Source organism: Onychomys torridus, chromosome 10 (assembly GCF_903995425.1).
Source record: "Onychomys torridus chromosome 10, mOncTor1.1, whole genome shotgun sequence".
In the NCBI taxonomy this organism is placed as follows: Eukaryota; Metazoa; Chordata; class Mammalia; order Rodentia; family Cricetidae; genus Onychomys; species Onychomys torridus.
In genome coordinates this window covers 17980678-17996597 of record NC_050452.1, presented here as the reverse complement: position 1 = coordinate 17996597, position 15920 = coordinate 17980678, and the positions used below count along the sequence as shown (strand labels likewise).

Here is a 15920-nt window from a genome sequence, read left to right as displayed (position 1 = left end):
GTATGAGTGACTCAGCCTTTGCTCAGATGTACCCAGTTTTGAAATTTCATGTCAATGGATACTTCCTAGTTCTACACAACTTAGCATTTTCTCTATAGAAAACAAATCAATATCTACCATCCTGCCAAATGCCAAACACTCTCCCTTATTTACATGGTGTTCAGTACAGAATTCAGTCTCTAGTTCTATAACAACCAGCTTCTAAGATGGATCCCACATACTCAAACAGATACATTCAAATACATTAAGTATGGGTTTAACTATATTTTAAAACTTCACCAAAAAGCAATTTGCTTAAATCTGTATTCTAAAATATTCCAACAGCTATCACTTCTGACTAGTTGAAACCTGAGGAGAGAACTGACTCCCAGGTTGTCTTATTAATCTGCACTCATGGGTGTGGCCAGCCACATTTGCGCACACACACACAGACACACACACACACACACACACACACACACACACACACACACACACACACCACACCCTTTAAAAATGAGCTCCAAAATTCCCTAAGCAACACATCAAGTCTTCACACAATCTCCTTCCTAAAAGAATGCCTTCCCCAGACAGACACGCGTCACAGTCACTGCTTTAGTGGAATTACTAAGAAAAATATAATTTCAATCCAAGTAAAATTTGCATTTGTGTTCTTAGCAAAGATAACGCTCTAAGGAGATGATTTTACATTCACCAGCCCATCTGTCCCTTCATTAATCCATGCTTTATAATGTGCAATCTCTTGCCCATTCTAACCGGTCTACACAGCACAAGGGGGACTGAGGAGTTTTTGTCAATAATCACAAACTCATTACATCAGTTGTCTGCTGTCACGTGGGAAAATGATAGTTTACACAAAGTTTAATTTTATAACCAGCCTCTTTGGTATCAGATAGAAAACAAACTTCCCTCAAGCACACTGCAAACACCGCCTATTCTCAAGAGATAAAGAAAACAGTCATTTCCGAGCAACAAGCCAACAAAATCTAATTGCCTCCAACAACACTGTCAAGCCCCAAATGCCATCACAATCCTTTAAGAGAGGCAAGCAATACAACTAAACCATATAGAATATCCAAAATCCAAGTGCCATTTCCTTCTTCGAATTTTAACAAGATACTTTATATCGAACTTGTAATCTTTGTTGAAAAAAAATAAAAGCATATGTTATACTTTCTGGGTGTTTCTGTACTCAAAGTATAAACAAATGGCAATAAAAGACATTACAAAAAATAGATCTACATTTCCTGGACAAAGGGGTTGAAGCAAGCAAACAATATGTTGGGGATGCTGGGCATCACGCCTCATATACGCTCTGCACCATGGTACAAGTCCTTGGTGACCAGAAGTGAGGAAGGTGGACCTGGATTGTCCGGTTGGCTGCTTAGGGTCAGGCTGAAGAGGGTGGTTTCACTATTACCAGACTCTTTTACTGGTTTCTGCAGATACTCTAGGAAACTTTGCAGGCCTCCTAAATATTCCATTCATACTTATTTATAAGAAAGTGTGATCAAATAATTCAATTCCCTTAAATACATTTATGTAATAATCTAGAAAAGCCACAAATGTAAAAGCCATTCTGTTTACATCTCTCCAGGCCGTGTTGGGATTTCTGGTTACCAAGAAAAAGTATTCCCGTATTTATTTTCTTTAAGGGGAATCTGTTTGTTCAAAGGAATTATATAACCACACCTAAGTGTAGTGGGGGGGGAAGTCTTTTTTTTTTTTTAACATTCCTTGGCTTCAAAGTTATGAGTTACTAATGTAGCTTACTTTTTGGAAGCCTCCAGGGGAGATTTTTAAGAAATAATAAAGAGCTGCTTTAGAAGGGTTTTTATAAACACTTGGTCAACAACATCCACGGGCAAAGAACAGGGTGAGTCAGTGGACATAACTGCAAAAGAAAAGAGATTTGTTGTCCCCCATGCTGCCTCAGAAAACCCAGTTGCTCAAGTGGAAAGTGGGCCATTCCGTGAGCAGGTGCCGGCCCACCCCAACTCATTCCATTTGCAACACTCATGACACATTTACTCCAGAGATCAGAGGTCAAAGGTCGGCCCCATGGCACTCTCCGAAATCTACCTAGTCCACAAGGGCTTCCAACTGTCCTGACAGGGATGGGCACGAGTGGGCACGATCTGGGGAGGGGTTAAAGGGCAAGGTTGTTTGACCTGTGTTAGGCAAGTTTCTCTTTCTGCAAGTACAATCCTCAATGTGACAGGCAATCTCTGCTGCCAAGGTGTGGGGACAGCAAAAAAGAAATTGAAGAGGTTGGGACATTAGAGTATACCGGAAGACGGGGATGACAGCTCTGCTTTCCTGGTCCAATGAAGGGGTCTTCACCTCTTCCGGCCCCATACAGCCGTGGGGGTGGAGCAGCAAGAAGAACAGTGTTCATTTAGTCCCTTTCTCTCTCTCTCTCTCTCTCTCTCTCTCTCTCTCTCTCTCTCTCTCTCTCTCTCTCTCTCACACACACACACACACACACACACACACACACACACACACACACCCCTCCCAAGATCGCCTGGCCACATGGGCTTCACATGTCCAAGGACCCTCCTGTCATGAGGCAACGTGCAAGCCAGCCACTGGGCCTGCCAGGGGTGGCTGGAGGAACCCCCACACAGGACCAGACGGGCACCACTGGAGTCCGAGGCCCGGAGTTCCGTTGTCCCCTCGGCCTACAGCGGCCACGATCGCAAGGGGCAGGAGGCAGCTCCAAGCTGAGGTTCTGCACAGAGGGTCACCCCCTCCACACACCCCCACCCTCGACCCGGACACACATATATACACAAGGGCTTTTACACCAGCACCTCTCGCGGAAAGTGCTTTCAGGCCAGGCCTGCCACGGTGACCAGTGCAAGACCCTGGCGCCCCAAGTACTCAGCACCTCGCGGAGACCTGTGCCCGCCCTTCTCCAGCACCCACTTACCCGGTGGGGGGCTTGGCTGCCAGTGCGCGCGGCGCGTCCATGGAGCCGGCGGGCTGCGCTCGGGGCTCTGCCTGCCGAGTGAGGCGCTGGCTGCGGCGCCGCCGTCCTCATTCACTTTTTCCGCGCTGACCCATCGTCCTCCCACGCGGGCTTGGCGAGGATCGGCGGCCGCGCCGAGAGGAGAGGTCGGAAGCGACCGGAGGCGTCCGGGCGGGCGGGGGCGCGGGGAGGGACCGACGCGGCTGGCCGGGACGCGGGAGCAAGGTGCGCCGCGCCCCCGCCGAGCTGGCTCAGCCGCGCCCACCGCGGCACCGCCCCGCGCCCGCGCGCCGCTCCCCAGCCTCCGCCTCCCCGCGCGCCCCCGCCGCCGCCCGAGCGCACCTGGGCGGGGCGCGCACCCCGTGGTGGGCACCGGCTCGCCTGCCAGCCTGCCGGCCTGGCAGGTGGTAGGAACTGGGCAGGGAACCACCTGGCCACCTGTAGCTGTGCAGGGCGAGGCCGGTGGACTGACTGTCGAAAATTGAGTGGAAGGAACAGAGAGGCGTACCTGGGGCCTCAATTTCTGCCCCGGAACCTTAAAGAAGCTTTGTCAGTGCCACAGAGCTACTGCGAGGGGGCGAGGACAGTGGTCCGTGAGGTTCTTGCTGTGCAGCCCCGGGAACTGGAGAGGGATTTAGTTTGGGGTACAGGTACACTTTCCTCAGACTTCAGAAAGCAGTGAGACTGGTGCGGACCTGCTGTGCCAACAAGAACTGCACTGGGTTGGATGCATGCTTCGATTTGCCAGCCTGGTTGACTGGATAGTCGTGGGCATTACTGTGGCGACTCCTGTGTGCGGACTGGTCGGCAAAAATATCAGCAGAGGCAGCAGGTGCTGAGGCCTCAGGGCAAGTCAACCTGAAGGCCCAGATCCACCAAGCCTCACTAATCCACACTGCTAATTGACACCAGGGGAACAGGAAAAGAACCTGGTGGCTATGAAGTTCAGCCCTACAAATACAGCAAAGGTACTAGGTTCTTAGAGTCAGAATAAAAAACTAGTAAGATGCAAGATGCTGAGACTGAACTCGGTATTCAGAAGCCAGCCCTAAGCCTTTCTGCCTCTGAGCCCCAACTTTCTGTTTAAGGAAAGAGGGGAAGACCAGCCTTTGTACAAAATGTAAGTCCTGAGGTGGTTGCAAAGCCTTCAGGTCCCCCAGCTCCAGTGCCCACTCAGCATGGCCTGGCCTCATTCTGAATGCAAATACTCAGAGCACTTTCCCACCCGAGGGACTGCGGGATCTGTATGAACCCTGCTGGATCGGCTCAGATACCTGCTACCCAGGGAGGCCTTTTGTGACCCCTTTGCACTAAAGCACACCCCTTTGCACTAAAGCACACCCCTATTCTCAATTCCCATCTGCTTCTTGTCCAGCGTCTTGAATTTGACACTCTTGCTCATTGTCTCGATGTTCCTCATGGATGCTTATCACTTTAATGTGTGTGTGTGTGTGTGTGTGTGTGTGTGTGTGTGTGTTATAAAGTGCTTCCATGTATATGCATACAGATTTTATATTTATATACATATGGGTGTGTGAATTATATATAGTTGGGATATAAACATACGCATATGTCCATACTGTGTTGGATATGCTTTTTTGTTTGTTTGTTTTTATGTGTTTGACCTGGGTTTCTTTCCTGAGAATGTGACTCGGTGAACAGTGTGCCTTGTCTGATTTTTTTTCATTACTCTCTACATCTAGGAGAGCAAGTGAGGGTGGACTGGGGCTCACTACATAAAGAGAACATTGAGTGAATGAGTTTCTAGGCTGCTTTCCAGCTCTGGGTGTGGGTATCAGAAGTTACCTCCTGGAATCTCTAAGATCGCTCCATGCTCTGGACACCACTGTGGGAAAGGCTAGCCTGGGAGAGGCCAGCAGGCCAAGAACTAGGGATCTAGACCACAGTGAATATCTCAAGAAGTATCAGTGGCTCAGATGGTGGGTGGGCAGAGGTAGCAGCTAGAAGTTATGAGCATGGAAGGCAGTTGGTTCTCAGAGAGAGAGAGAATACCACACAAAGAGAATTAGAGGAAGGCAAGGCACTGTCCACCTCAAGGCTGAGCTTCCCATTTCTGTCCTAGGAAAAAGGCCCTGGTAGCATTGGGCTTGGACAACTTCCAGTTCTAGGGAAGCCACTAAACACCATAAGCTGAGAAACCCAAAAGGGAAATGGAGTGGGTGGAAGAACTGGGAAGACTTACCACAAAGAATCACAAGGCAAGGTTGGGGCTTAATAGCCGTAGGCAGATCTAAGCTCCCGACGCCTCTGCTTGGGTGTAAATAGGCCGGCCCTGACAATCACAACCCAGCTTCCCTTACAGAAAGGGTCCCAACAGATCCATCTGTGTACAGTTGTTTCCAAAATCATATCTTTCCCACACATACCTATGAAGGCCGGTAATAGGCAGAACTAGATGGGGAAAAGAGAATTAACATGCAGAAGGCATAGCTCTTTGAGACAGAGGCTGTAAAACAAAGGTCTGAGGGGGATTCTGTACAGTACCACGTGCTGAGATGACTTGACCTTGGAGGTCACTGGATGCTTTCATGTACTCCTTGATGTGAGTAGAGCAAATAACATAATGACATGTAAGGACACTGATTCCAGGAAGAGGTTGATTCCTCCCTGCATGCACTTTAAAATGCCTTTCAACAAACCAACACTCTTTCAAACATTGACCATCACAAAATATTTTATAGACATGAAATGGCCAAGATATTCTGATAATTATCTATAATTACTGAGGGGGTAAGGATGTTGTGTATGTCAGTTTGTATGAGGTGACTAGTCCACATGAATTGATGATGTCAGGGTCCCATCAAGGTGTCCCTGAAGGAAGAAGGGGGAGGCAACCCGCTTGCACTTCTTCAGATCTTAACTTCCTATGTGCTACACAAAGGCTGTGCCTCTGTCCCTTTCATCCAAGAGCACAGCTAAGCACCAGCTGTGCATCTCGGGGTTGTGACTGGTGATGCTGGTGACATCACCGAGCTCTTGACTCAGAGGAAAGAGCTCACACCAGAGTAAAAGTCACTGGAGAGACTTTCTTGTCTTATTGTGTCCCAACCTCCCTTTTCTCTTCTGCTTTTCCTCTCAAGTCTTGTCTTTCCTCTGGTAGGGTCACCTGGGACCTCAGAGACCCTACTACTGTACACCCAGACCATATACAAGGTGCCCAGGATGGCCCAGGGTCACCACAAGGCACATAAAGATGGGTAGAGGTGAATCTGGCTAGGTCAGTGCTTCCTGAATTTGAATGTGCAAAGGGTGCAGATTCTGATCCAGTCAGTGATGCACCTGAGAGCTTTTGTTCCTAATGGGCCAAATTTGCCGGCCCAGGAACTGAAGGTCCCACACAGTAGCTTCTGGACTGATCCTGCACTGACTGGTAGGGTTGCCAGCAGCAAATTCCTTCTCTCTGAACATTCATTTCTTTCTGTGCAATGTGAGAGCAACCTAAAGGGGTCCAGGTTTTGTGGGGCCTTAACCTTACACAATTTCAGGAACCTTTTAAAAATAATAACATGATTGATATAAATTGTAATTCTAAGGTGGTTACTTATTGTATGGATAGAATTTTGTGGCCTTTGAAAGACAAATAAAGTCCTAGTCTATAATCCACGGTATTTGGAGAAAGGTTCTAGGGCAGTAAGATAAAACAGTAACATACTGTTGAATCTCTGCTCCCATGTGGTAGATGTCCTATAGGGAAAGAAGAAATGCCGTCATTTTCAGTATGCTCAGCAAAGGCCACCTTAGGACACAGTGGGAGGGTAGCAGTGTGGGACCTAGGAAGAAAGTCCTCACCAGAACCTAAGCCCAGCAGCATGTCAATCATATCGGGTTCAGCGTTCAGAGCCATAAGAAAATGAATTTCTGATTTTTAAGCTACCCATTCCATGGTATTTTTGTTATGACAGTCTGAAGAGACTGAAAAAGATTTAGAAAATAAACCATTGAGATAATTGTTCAAAGTCGATACATCACTACAAGCAAGCAGGTTGCTAGCATATCAGTAAGTCAGCCCCCAAGGGGTAAGAATAAAGAGTAATATTTATCTCACTTGTCTGGGAAAGGATTAAACAAGATATCACTTATGAACTGCTTACGGTGGCACCTGGTACTTGTAAGTAATCAATCCACTTTAATTCTGATTGCACAGATTAGATATCCGTTTTTTACTTGAGGTACATAGTTCCCTTCAAAAATGTGTGACCAGAGTTCTAGCTCTTTCAACCATTGCTAGAACATAAACAAAAGCCATAGCCCAGTCATTTGGCTCTGGCAGGTGACCAGAGTCGGGTGGTTGCAGGAAGGTTATTGGTGGTAAATATTGCCAGAACAGGGATGCCTTTCTTCTTATGTTAGTGAAGGTCAAGAAGTAGCTCGGGACCATGGCTTGCTGTGTAGCTGGGTGGCTGGGTGACCGGCCCCTGGAGTCCTCCTTCTCCCAGATTTCTCCTTCTATATAGTCTCTCTGCCTGCCAGCCCCACTTATCCTTCCTCTTGCCTTGCTATTGGTTATTAGATCATCAGGTGTTTTAGACAGGCACAGTAACACAGCTTCACAGAGTTAAACAAATGCAACATGAACAAAAGCAACACACCTTAAGATAATATTCTCCGACACTTTCTCTTTAGGACAGCATCTTCAATGATTAATATTGCATATCCACTTGATTGTATTGGGAAGTGCCTGGGCATCTGTAAAATACATCTCTGGGCAATGCTGGTGTGGACGTTTCCAGAGAAGATAAGTTAACTGAGAGGGGAAGACCTGCTTTGAATTCACTGTCCTCTCTGAATGAAATCAACCGTGAAAAAGGAGACAGCCAGCTAAGAGCAGACATTCTCTATCTATTTGCTACAGTGGGATTTGCTCTGTTCATCCCATGCTCTCCACCACAAAGGAATGACACATCAGAGACAATGCGCAGAAGAAATGCTCCTTCTCTTAAGTTACATTGTGCATTCTGTCCCAGCAACTCAAAGGCCAGCTAGCACAGTGTGTCTTTGCCAGTTTTGTGTGTTCCATAACAATACTTGATACTAGGTAATGTATAAAAAACAGGTTTGTTTATATCATAGCTTTCGAGGCTAAAATTCCAGGATTGTGTTGCCTAATCCCATAAGGCTGGCTATGTCACAGCATGATGGATGGCATTACAGAGTAGAAGAGAGATGGAAGCAAGGAATGAATAAAGGGAGGGACCAGACTTGTTCATTTACAACAACATTCTCTAAGTAGAATAAACCTGGTTCTAAAAGAACTACATGACTCCCTTCAAACGGTGGTATTCCATGAGCTAATCAAATCATAAAGGTCTCAGTATGTCAACACCATTGCATTAGGGAAAAAGCTTCCACCATGTGAACTTTTGGTGGCAAATCATATCTAAAACAAAGCAGAATCAAGTATTTAAATGGCATATTTTACATGCTTGTTGGAGCCCATTTCCAGGTTTCCTAGTGGCTTTACCCAGCAGGTCTGCATAGAGAGAATGATTGGACCACGGGCCTGGGTGCAGGTGTCTGAGATAGTCTGCACTTGGCTGTTGTGGGGGAGGTCTTTTACCCTACCCCTCGGCATCCTTTAAATACCCTAGGGCAGAGACAGTCAAGGCCCAATGGATTAGGACCCAGGCCCTCCTGAGGCTATCCTGTGTTTCTATCTGTTTCTCTTACCTCTCTCCTTCTATCCAATATTTCCTGCTGCTCCTACTCAAGTATTCTGGGGAAATGTGGGGGTGAGGGATCCCCCCACATGCTATCATTAGTTAATAATGATGGCTTAAGTATTTGTATAGATTGCTTCTCTTTTATGGAAAATATAGTTTACATTCCATGAGAGTCATCCCTTTTAAGGCATACAGTTTGGGACTGGTGTGGCAGCTCAGTTGGCAATATGTTTGACAGACAAACATGAGAACCTGGGCTTGATCTCCAGAATCTTGGTCAAAAACATAAGTAGCATGGTAAGACATGCTCATAATCCCAGCACTAGAGAGCATAAATGAACAAATCTCTGAGGCCTGTCAACCACCAGTGTAGCCTAATTGGTGAGTTCCAAGCCAAGTGAGAAGCCTTGTCTCAAGAAAAGAGTGGAGTACAACTAAGAAGTGACATACTAGGTTGACCTCTGGCCTCCAGGTGCGCGTGCATGTGCACACACACGAAAAAGAAATAAAGAATACAGTTTAGTGGGTATTTGTATACATATAGATCTTGTCAACAACCACCACCATCTAATCCCAGACCATTGTAATCACCCCAAGTAAGCCCTGTATCTATTGGCACTCATTCCTTGGGACCATTAATCTCCCTTATTAATTTGCCTATTCTGGATAATTTATATACATGACACCAAACAACAAAAGGTCTTTAATGCCTTGATTATTTTACTTAGGATAATATCATCAAGGTTTATCCACATGTCATTACCTCATCTTTTAATACTCAAATCATACTCCACTGAATGTACAAACCACATTGAATTTAACTGTGGATCAGATGATAAACATTAATTGAATTTCCACTTTGGATGTTATAAATATTGCTGCCATGCTATACATATTGAAAATTGTGTAGATGTATATTTTGGGTTCTCTTTGGGTATGTACTTAAGAGGCATTGCCAGACCAATAGGTAACTCCATGCTTATTCCTTCCAGGTTCCCTTGAGGAAGTGCAAAGCTGTTTTCCAAAATGGTTGCACCATTTTACAGACCTGCTAGCAATGGATGAGGCTTATGGAAGGAGTTCCTATCTTACTCTACTTCAAAATCAGTCTATGAGCTGAATCCATGTCTCCACTTTGCTTTGTTCATTCCCTTTGAACCAACCCCCAGCAATTAAACAGTATAGATACCCATTGGTCTCCTCCTCTCTTTGAGTAATAATTACAATAACCTCATGTACCCAGTGGACAATACTCCAATGTTTGTTGAACCATAGCAAAAGTTAATATTTAGAAGCAGTGGCTATAGGGGCTGGTGGTGGATAGTTGCAAGGTCCAGCATGTGGGTGAGATTCAGCATCCAATACCTCAAAAAGTAAAACAAAATCAAAATACAACAATTAGATGCCATGAAATATGATAAACTTGTTAACAAATTCTAATCACTTAATGTTTAAGGAAACCCCAAAGGGCTTGAATATAGCTCAGTGGTAGGGTGCTTATCTGGGTTCTATCCCCAGCACTGCCCTCTAAGGAAAATAAACACAAGACATAGGTACCGTTATTGTCACCATTTTACAATTGGGAAAAATCAAGAGTTTGGGAGCCTCATACAGTTATTCATGTTTGCACAAAGCAAGGGCTTGTTCCCTGGAATCTTACCCTGCACATTAGGCCCTTCACCATCCACAAAGCACAGTTGCTCTCATGTATGCCGGCTGCCCAGCTCTTCTGACGATGATTCAACACAGAAGTAGTGCCAACACTTAGGGTTTGTCGGAAAGTGTGTGCTGTGCTTACAGCCAAACAGCAAATGGAGAGAATGTGTAGGTGTGGCTCTCCTGCCACGTTGTCATGAAGCTTTATTTAAGCCACCAGCTGTCATCATTTTTCTTCTGATGAGATCCTTCTGGGAGCCCTGCTTCTTGTTGAAGGAAGCATCGCTTGGCCGCTCTGCCTTGATGTGCAGTCGGGGTGAACTTATATAACTTTGCACCTCCACCCTCAGCCCACACGAGGATTATGCAACTGTGTGTAGGATTCTTTGCAGGGGTTTCCGGAAATATGAGCCTGCACAGAAAAGGCATCAAGCTGTTCTGACTAAAGAAGACTTTCTGACCTGGGCCTGTGTGTGTTCTGTCTCTATGAAGTATTTTGCCTCAAAGAACTTGCGTAGTTAAAAGTCAGCAGAAAGTAAATCTCAGAAGTCAACAGACAAGTATGTCCTCTGTGATAGCTCCGTTCTGTTCCACTTTAATGCTATTCTGAAAAATCAGAGGTGGATTGATCACTGTTTCCTCTTATATACCTCCTTCATTGCTACAAACTCTCTATTTCCTAACCTGATCAAGAATGAAGAGATTGGTGAATGGAACTACATTCTAAATTTCATTTATAGTTTTGAATATTGGTGGTGTCTTGTATCAAAGCATGAGATTCTAACTTGGATGGAAAATGCCGTCTTTCTAGTAAGCCCAAACTCTGCATTTACACAAGAAGAAAGAGGAGGGAGTCCTTTCTGAATTCCTGCATTCCCAAGTATTTAATATTTAACCGGGATCCCAGATAGCACCTATACTTTGGCCTCAGGCTGTACCAGGCATACCAGACAAAAGAAGGAGTTGGGTTGTTAAGACACTCATGACGCGAGAAGCTGAGGAAGCTTCTAGAAGTTTATCCCCAGGGCTGAGGGTGGAGAGCAGAGGAAGCTCAAGGGCACTCTCAGCATCAAAGGTGGGGGAATGCAAACCTCATACTGTGTCACACACATTGTGTTTTGCTCCAGTCTTGCCTAGTTCCAACAGGTGTGGGGCAGATCAACATCTAAGCCACATCGTCTTACAGTGCAGTTGTGGAGGGAAGCCCCGGCACAGGGTTTTAGCAGAGGCCACCACATCAAAGACTAAACCAGAGGATCTTGGGGAGCCACCACTCATGGCAGGACCACTGATCTGTGAAGTATGGAAAAAAGCATCTTAGGGGAGTTTCAGAGCTATGGGTGGTTCCTTGAAGATCCTTAAGGATACTAGGATAGAGGCCAGGACATTCTCCTTGTTATGCTAGTTAGGTATTATTTTCATTCATTGTCTAGGACAGCTGAGAGAACCTCAGCTGTGGAACAAACAATTTCTCCAGAAATATTTTCAAAGACTTTCAAGATTCTGCAGATTCATAATGGCAGAAATGGTGATGGAGGGTCCCAGCCTCCTTCAGAACAATACTCCGGGGAAGAGGACTCTCTAACATGTCTGCATGCCATCACCACAAAGTTCACTGTGGAAGCAAAGCACTGGACTGAGCCCTGGGAGTCAAGTTGAAGAGAGGGAGGGGGGATTGTATGAGCAAGGGGTGGGGGTAGTCAAGATCATGATGGGAAAACCCACAGAGACAGCTGATCCAGGTCGTGGGAGCTCAGGGACTCTAGATGGACAGCTAGGGAGCCTGCATGGGATCGACCTAAACCCTCTGCCTGTGGGTGATAATTGTGTAGCATGATCTGTTTGTGGCCCCTAGCAGTGAGACCAAGATCTGTGCAGGAGCTGACATTTTGGAACCTATTCCCTATGGTGGGGTGCCTTTGCTCAGCCTTGGTGCAGTGGTTTGGAGCTTGGTCCTGTCTCAACTTGGTTTATCTTGTTGTTTTGACTTCCATGGGAGGCCTTACCTTTTCTGAGGAGTAGATGGGAGGTGGGGGTAGAAAGGAGATGGAGAGAGGGAATGGGAGGAGAGGAGGGAGGGGAAACTGTGGTTGGTATGTAAAATAAATTTAAAAATTTAATAAAAAAAGTTCACTGGGGAGTTGGCAAACCTTCAGGCACAAACAACAGACAGAGCTGAAAGTGTGTGTGTGTGTGTGTGTGTGTATGTGTGTGTGTGTGTGTGTGTGTGTGTGTGTGTGTGTGTTTAAACTGTAAAAGAAGCTTATGATAGCTAAGTCAGAAATGCCATGGCTGAAATATCTGGAGGTGATGGTATGTCTCAACAGCTGAGGGCTTTCCCTGGGGTGCATCTCATCCCTGCCTGGTGAAATCACACTTTCCATCTTAACTAATCTTCTGGGATTTTAAAAAATGAAAAAGCAGACTTTGGAATCTTAGTTCAGGAAATGTCACAGCCTATTATACTCAACTTCTAATCCAATGTTTTCCTTTGTTTCACTCATTAAAAGACAGAGAGTTCTCATGAACGGCCATGCCAACACCAGCATGCTAAACTGCAGAAATAGTGGCTTCCCACACTTAAACAGATTAAAAAGTATCCCAAGAGAACAGATCTTAAATGCAGGCAGCTCTGTTATATTCACTCTGCTGAAGGTATTACTTTAATTTTCCCAACTAATCACATGAACACCACACGGCTTTTTGGCAAAAGTCAGGTTTCTTCCTGTGAGGGTCCAGCCCCTGTGGAATGTTCCAAGCACCCTGTGGGAAAGTTATGGGGTAGATAAGATCTTGCTTAGCATCAGCCTCAGAGGGAGCTGCAGCTCTGTGATGAAGTGATGTGTCACCGTCAACCCATGCAGAGATGGGTGCTGTAGATCCTGTGAATCTGGGTCTTCAGAAGTGGGCTGATGCCTGCTGGTCCCGGGACTTCTCTGGCAGACTCGTGAAGGTGCTTGTGTTTATGCTTCCCGGGTTACAGCTAATGTTGAGCTGTATTTATTTAGCCTCCCAAACCCAGAAGCGAAAATGAAGGGAGGGGATTGATTCTTGAATTCTGGAGTGTAAAGACCCAAGACCACTTCCCTTTCCATCCTCATCTCTCCTCCAACCTGAGTGTCAACAGGTTTGCAGATGCTCCAAGCACAGTCCTTACAATGAGGTCAAAGGTACCCGATGCCGTACATCTGCACAACTAGTGAAATCATTGAAATAATGCTGAGACAGCCAATTCTCGGTGGCTCCATACCTCTGTTTGCTGTAGCTGCCACTCTTCAAACAGAAGGTCACGAAGCTGCTTTTGGTCACCTGAGGGACAGTGATTTGACTTTGTTGGCACTAGGGTAAAAGTGGGATCATGACTTGATCATTTTCATCTAGGGACTCCGAGCAAGGCAGTGGCAGGGCCTCTGGATCAGATGCTCAGGGACTTGAATCAGAGGTGTAAGTGATATAAGAGAAGCTAGGCTACCAGGAGCAGAAGCTAACATGGAAAGGCAATGATGGCAAGAATTTACTGACTGCACGTCAGTCAGCTTTCCATCATTGTGACAAAATACCCGAATGAATGAATCAATCCACGAAGCAAAGCGTTTGTCTGGGCTTCCCGTTTCGGTCTGTGGTTACAGGGACCTCTTGTCTTGGGTATGTGGCAACCCAGTGTACCACAAAAGCAAATGGCATAGGTGTCTACTCACATCCTGACCACTGGAAAGCAAAGACAGACAAAAAGAAGCCAGAGTATGCCTTGAAGGATCTAACTTCCTGCTACTAGTCCTGAGCACCTAAATGTGTCACCATTTTGCACAAGTCCAATAGTTACAGACTAGATTTCAACGAATAGCCCTTGTGGAACTTTTCACAAAATGTTATCTTAAAACTTCATACTTAATTTATTTTTAAATTGCTTTAAAAAAAAAAAGCAGATGGCCAGATCTATCTATCTATCTATCTATCTATCCATCCATCCATCCATCCAGCCAGCCAGCCAGCCACCCACCCACCCACCCACCCACCCACCCATCCATCCATCCATCCATTCATTCATTCATTCATTTAATTATTTTACTTTATGTATATGGATGTAACACCTGTGCCTATGTCTGGGCACCATGTACCTGCAGTGCCCACAGACGCCAGAGAGGGCATCAGTTCCCCAGGGACTGGAGTTCCAGCCAGTTTTGAGCAGCCATGTGGGTACTAGGAATCAAACCTGGGTCCTCTAGAACAGCAGCCAGTGCCCTTTATCACTGAGCCATCTCCTCAGCCCCTGGGGAGCCTTGTAGATCGAGATAGTCACAGTTTATTTGTACTTTCATTTCACACTGATGATTACTAGTGACACACCTTCGTAGGAACCTCAAGTCTTCCTCACAGAGGCCTGGATGTGTGGCCTCCCCAAAGCTTACTGCAAACTGAAACACAGGGGTCGTTCTCAATATTGGAACAGGAGCATTTAAGGTTCTGAATGTAAAGCTTATTCTTTTCTTTTCTTTTTTGCTGTAAGATTTCTCTCAACTTGTGATAATGATTTCCACTTGGTCATTGCCATCTCCAGTAAAGAATATTCCAAAACTTTAAATCCTGAACATATATTTTCTTTGGATCTTTTTACTGCATAGTGCCACTTCTAAATGAAAATGAAGACAGAGCCAAGAGAGATGGCTCAGCAGTTAAGAGCACTGACTGCTCTCGCAGAGGACCCAGGTTTGGTTCCCACTATGCACGTGGTGGCTCTCTACCATCTGTAACTCCAGCTTCAGGGAGTCCTATGCCTCTTCTGCCCTCTGAAGACTCCTGTATGCACATGGTGCACATAGACACACACTGGCATGCACACACAAATATACATAAAATTAAAAGTTTTTAAAAGACAAATTGTCTTTAATTTATATGTAGACTCACCAAAAGGACACAGCATATATTTTGTAGCTCCCACATGTGATGTATTTTGTTCATATCAGAACTTGCTAAATAAAACTTCAGAAAACTAACCAAACTGCTTTTATTTTGTTTCTGCCTATGATTGTATAAGGGGAGACTAAATGGGAAAGGAGCCATGAGTTGCCTTAATTTTTCTCTTTCCTTCTTTGTCAATATCTTCTGCTTTGAGTGGTACATATACGACAACAAATACAATGAGCAGACGTTCCAGAAAAGAGAAAATCTCATTCATGACTTCTATACCACTCACCATGGGTTAGATTCTCAGCTAAACCAGTTACTGTGCTGGCCAAAGAAATGTGTGTGTGTGTGTGTGTGTGTGTGTGTGTGTGTGTGTGTGTGTATGTAAAAGTGTTTCTGTGTGTGTTTGTGTGTGTGATTGTAGTTCCCACCAGACTCCCCCAATAATGGAAGAGGGGGTGATAGTTCCTAATTTGTTCAGAGACATCAGAATTGCCCTGATACCAAAATCACAGAGAGATATAACTCAGAGAGAGACAACAGCCAGCACTATCATGAATATAGATAGAACCCTGCAACTATAGATGTACAATCAGTAACTGAAGATTCTCTTGAGAAAGCAGAATCAGTAAGAGAAAAAGAAAGAGACAGAGACCAAGATTTAAACTAATTCATTGGCTTACATGATTATGGAGTCCATGAAA

General features: G+C 45.4%; 1 protein-coding gene across 4 annotated transcripts in view; it reads right to left on the bottom strand.

Annotated features, from left to right (window-relative positions):
* Cobl (cordon-bleu WH2 repeat protein) overlaps positions 1 to 3238 on the bottom strand; it is a 232127-nt gene extending 228889 nt beyond the window's left edge. For all 4 annotated transcript variants that reach the window (XM_036201372.1, XM_036201374.1, XM_036201373.1 and 1 more), the window contains exon 1: positions 2936 to 3238. In XM_036201372.1, the coding sequence (XP_036057265.1) occupies positions 2936 to 2976 (41 nt within the window). In that variant the 5' untranslated portion in view covers positions 2977 to 3238. The remainder of the gene's footprint in view (positions 1 to 2935) is intronic.
* Positions 3239 to 15920: the final 12682 nt, after the last annotated feature.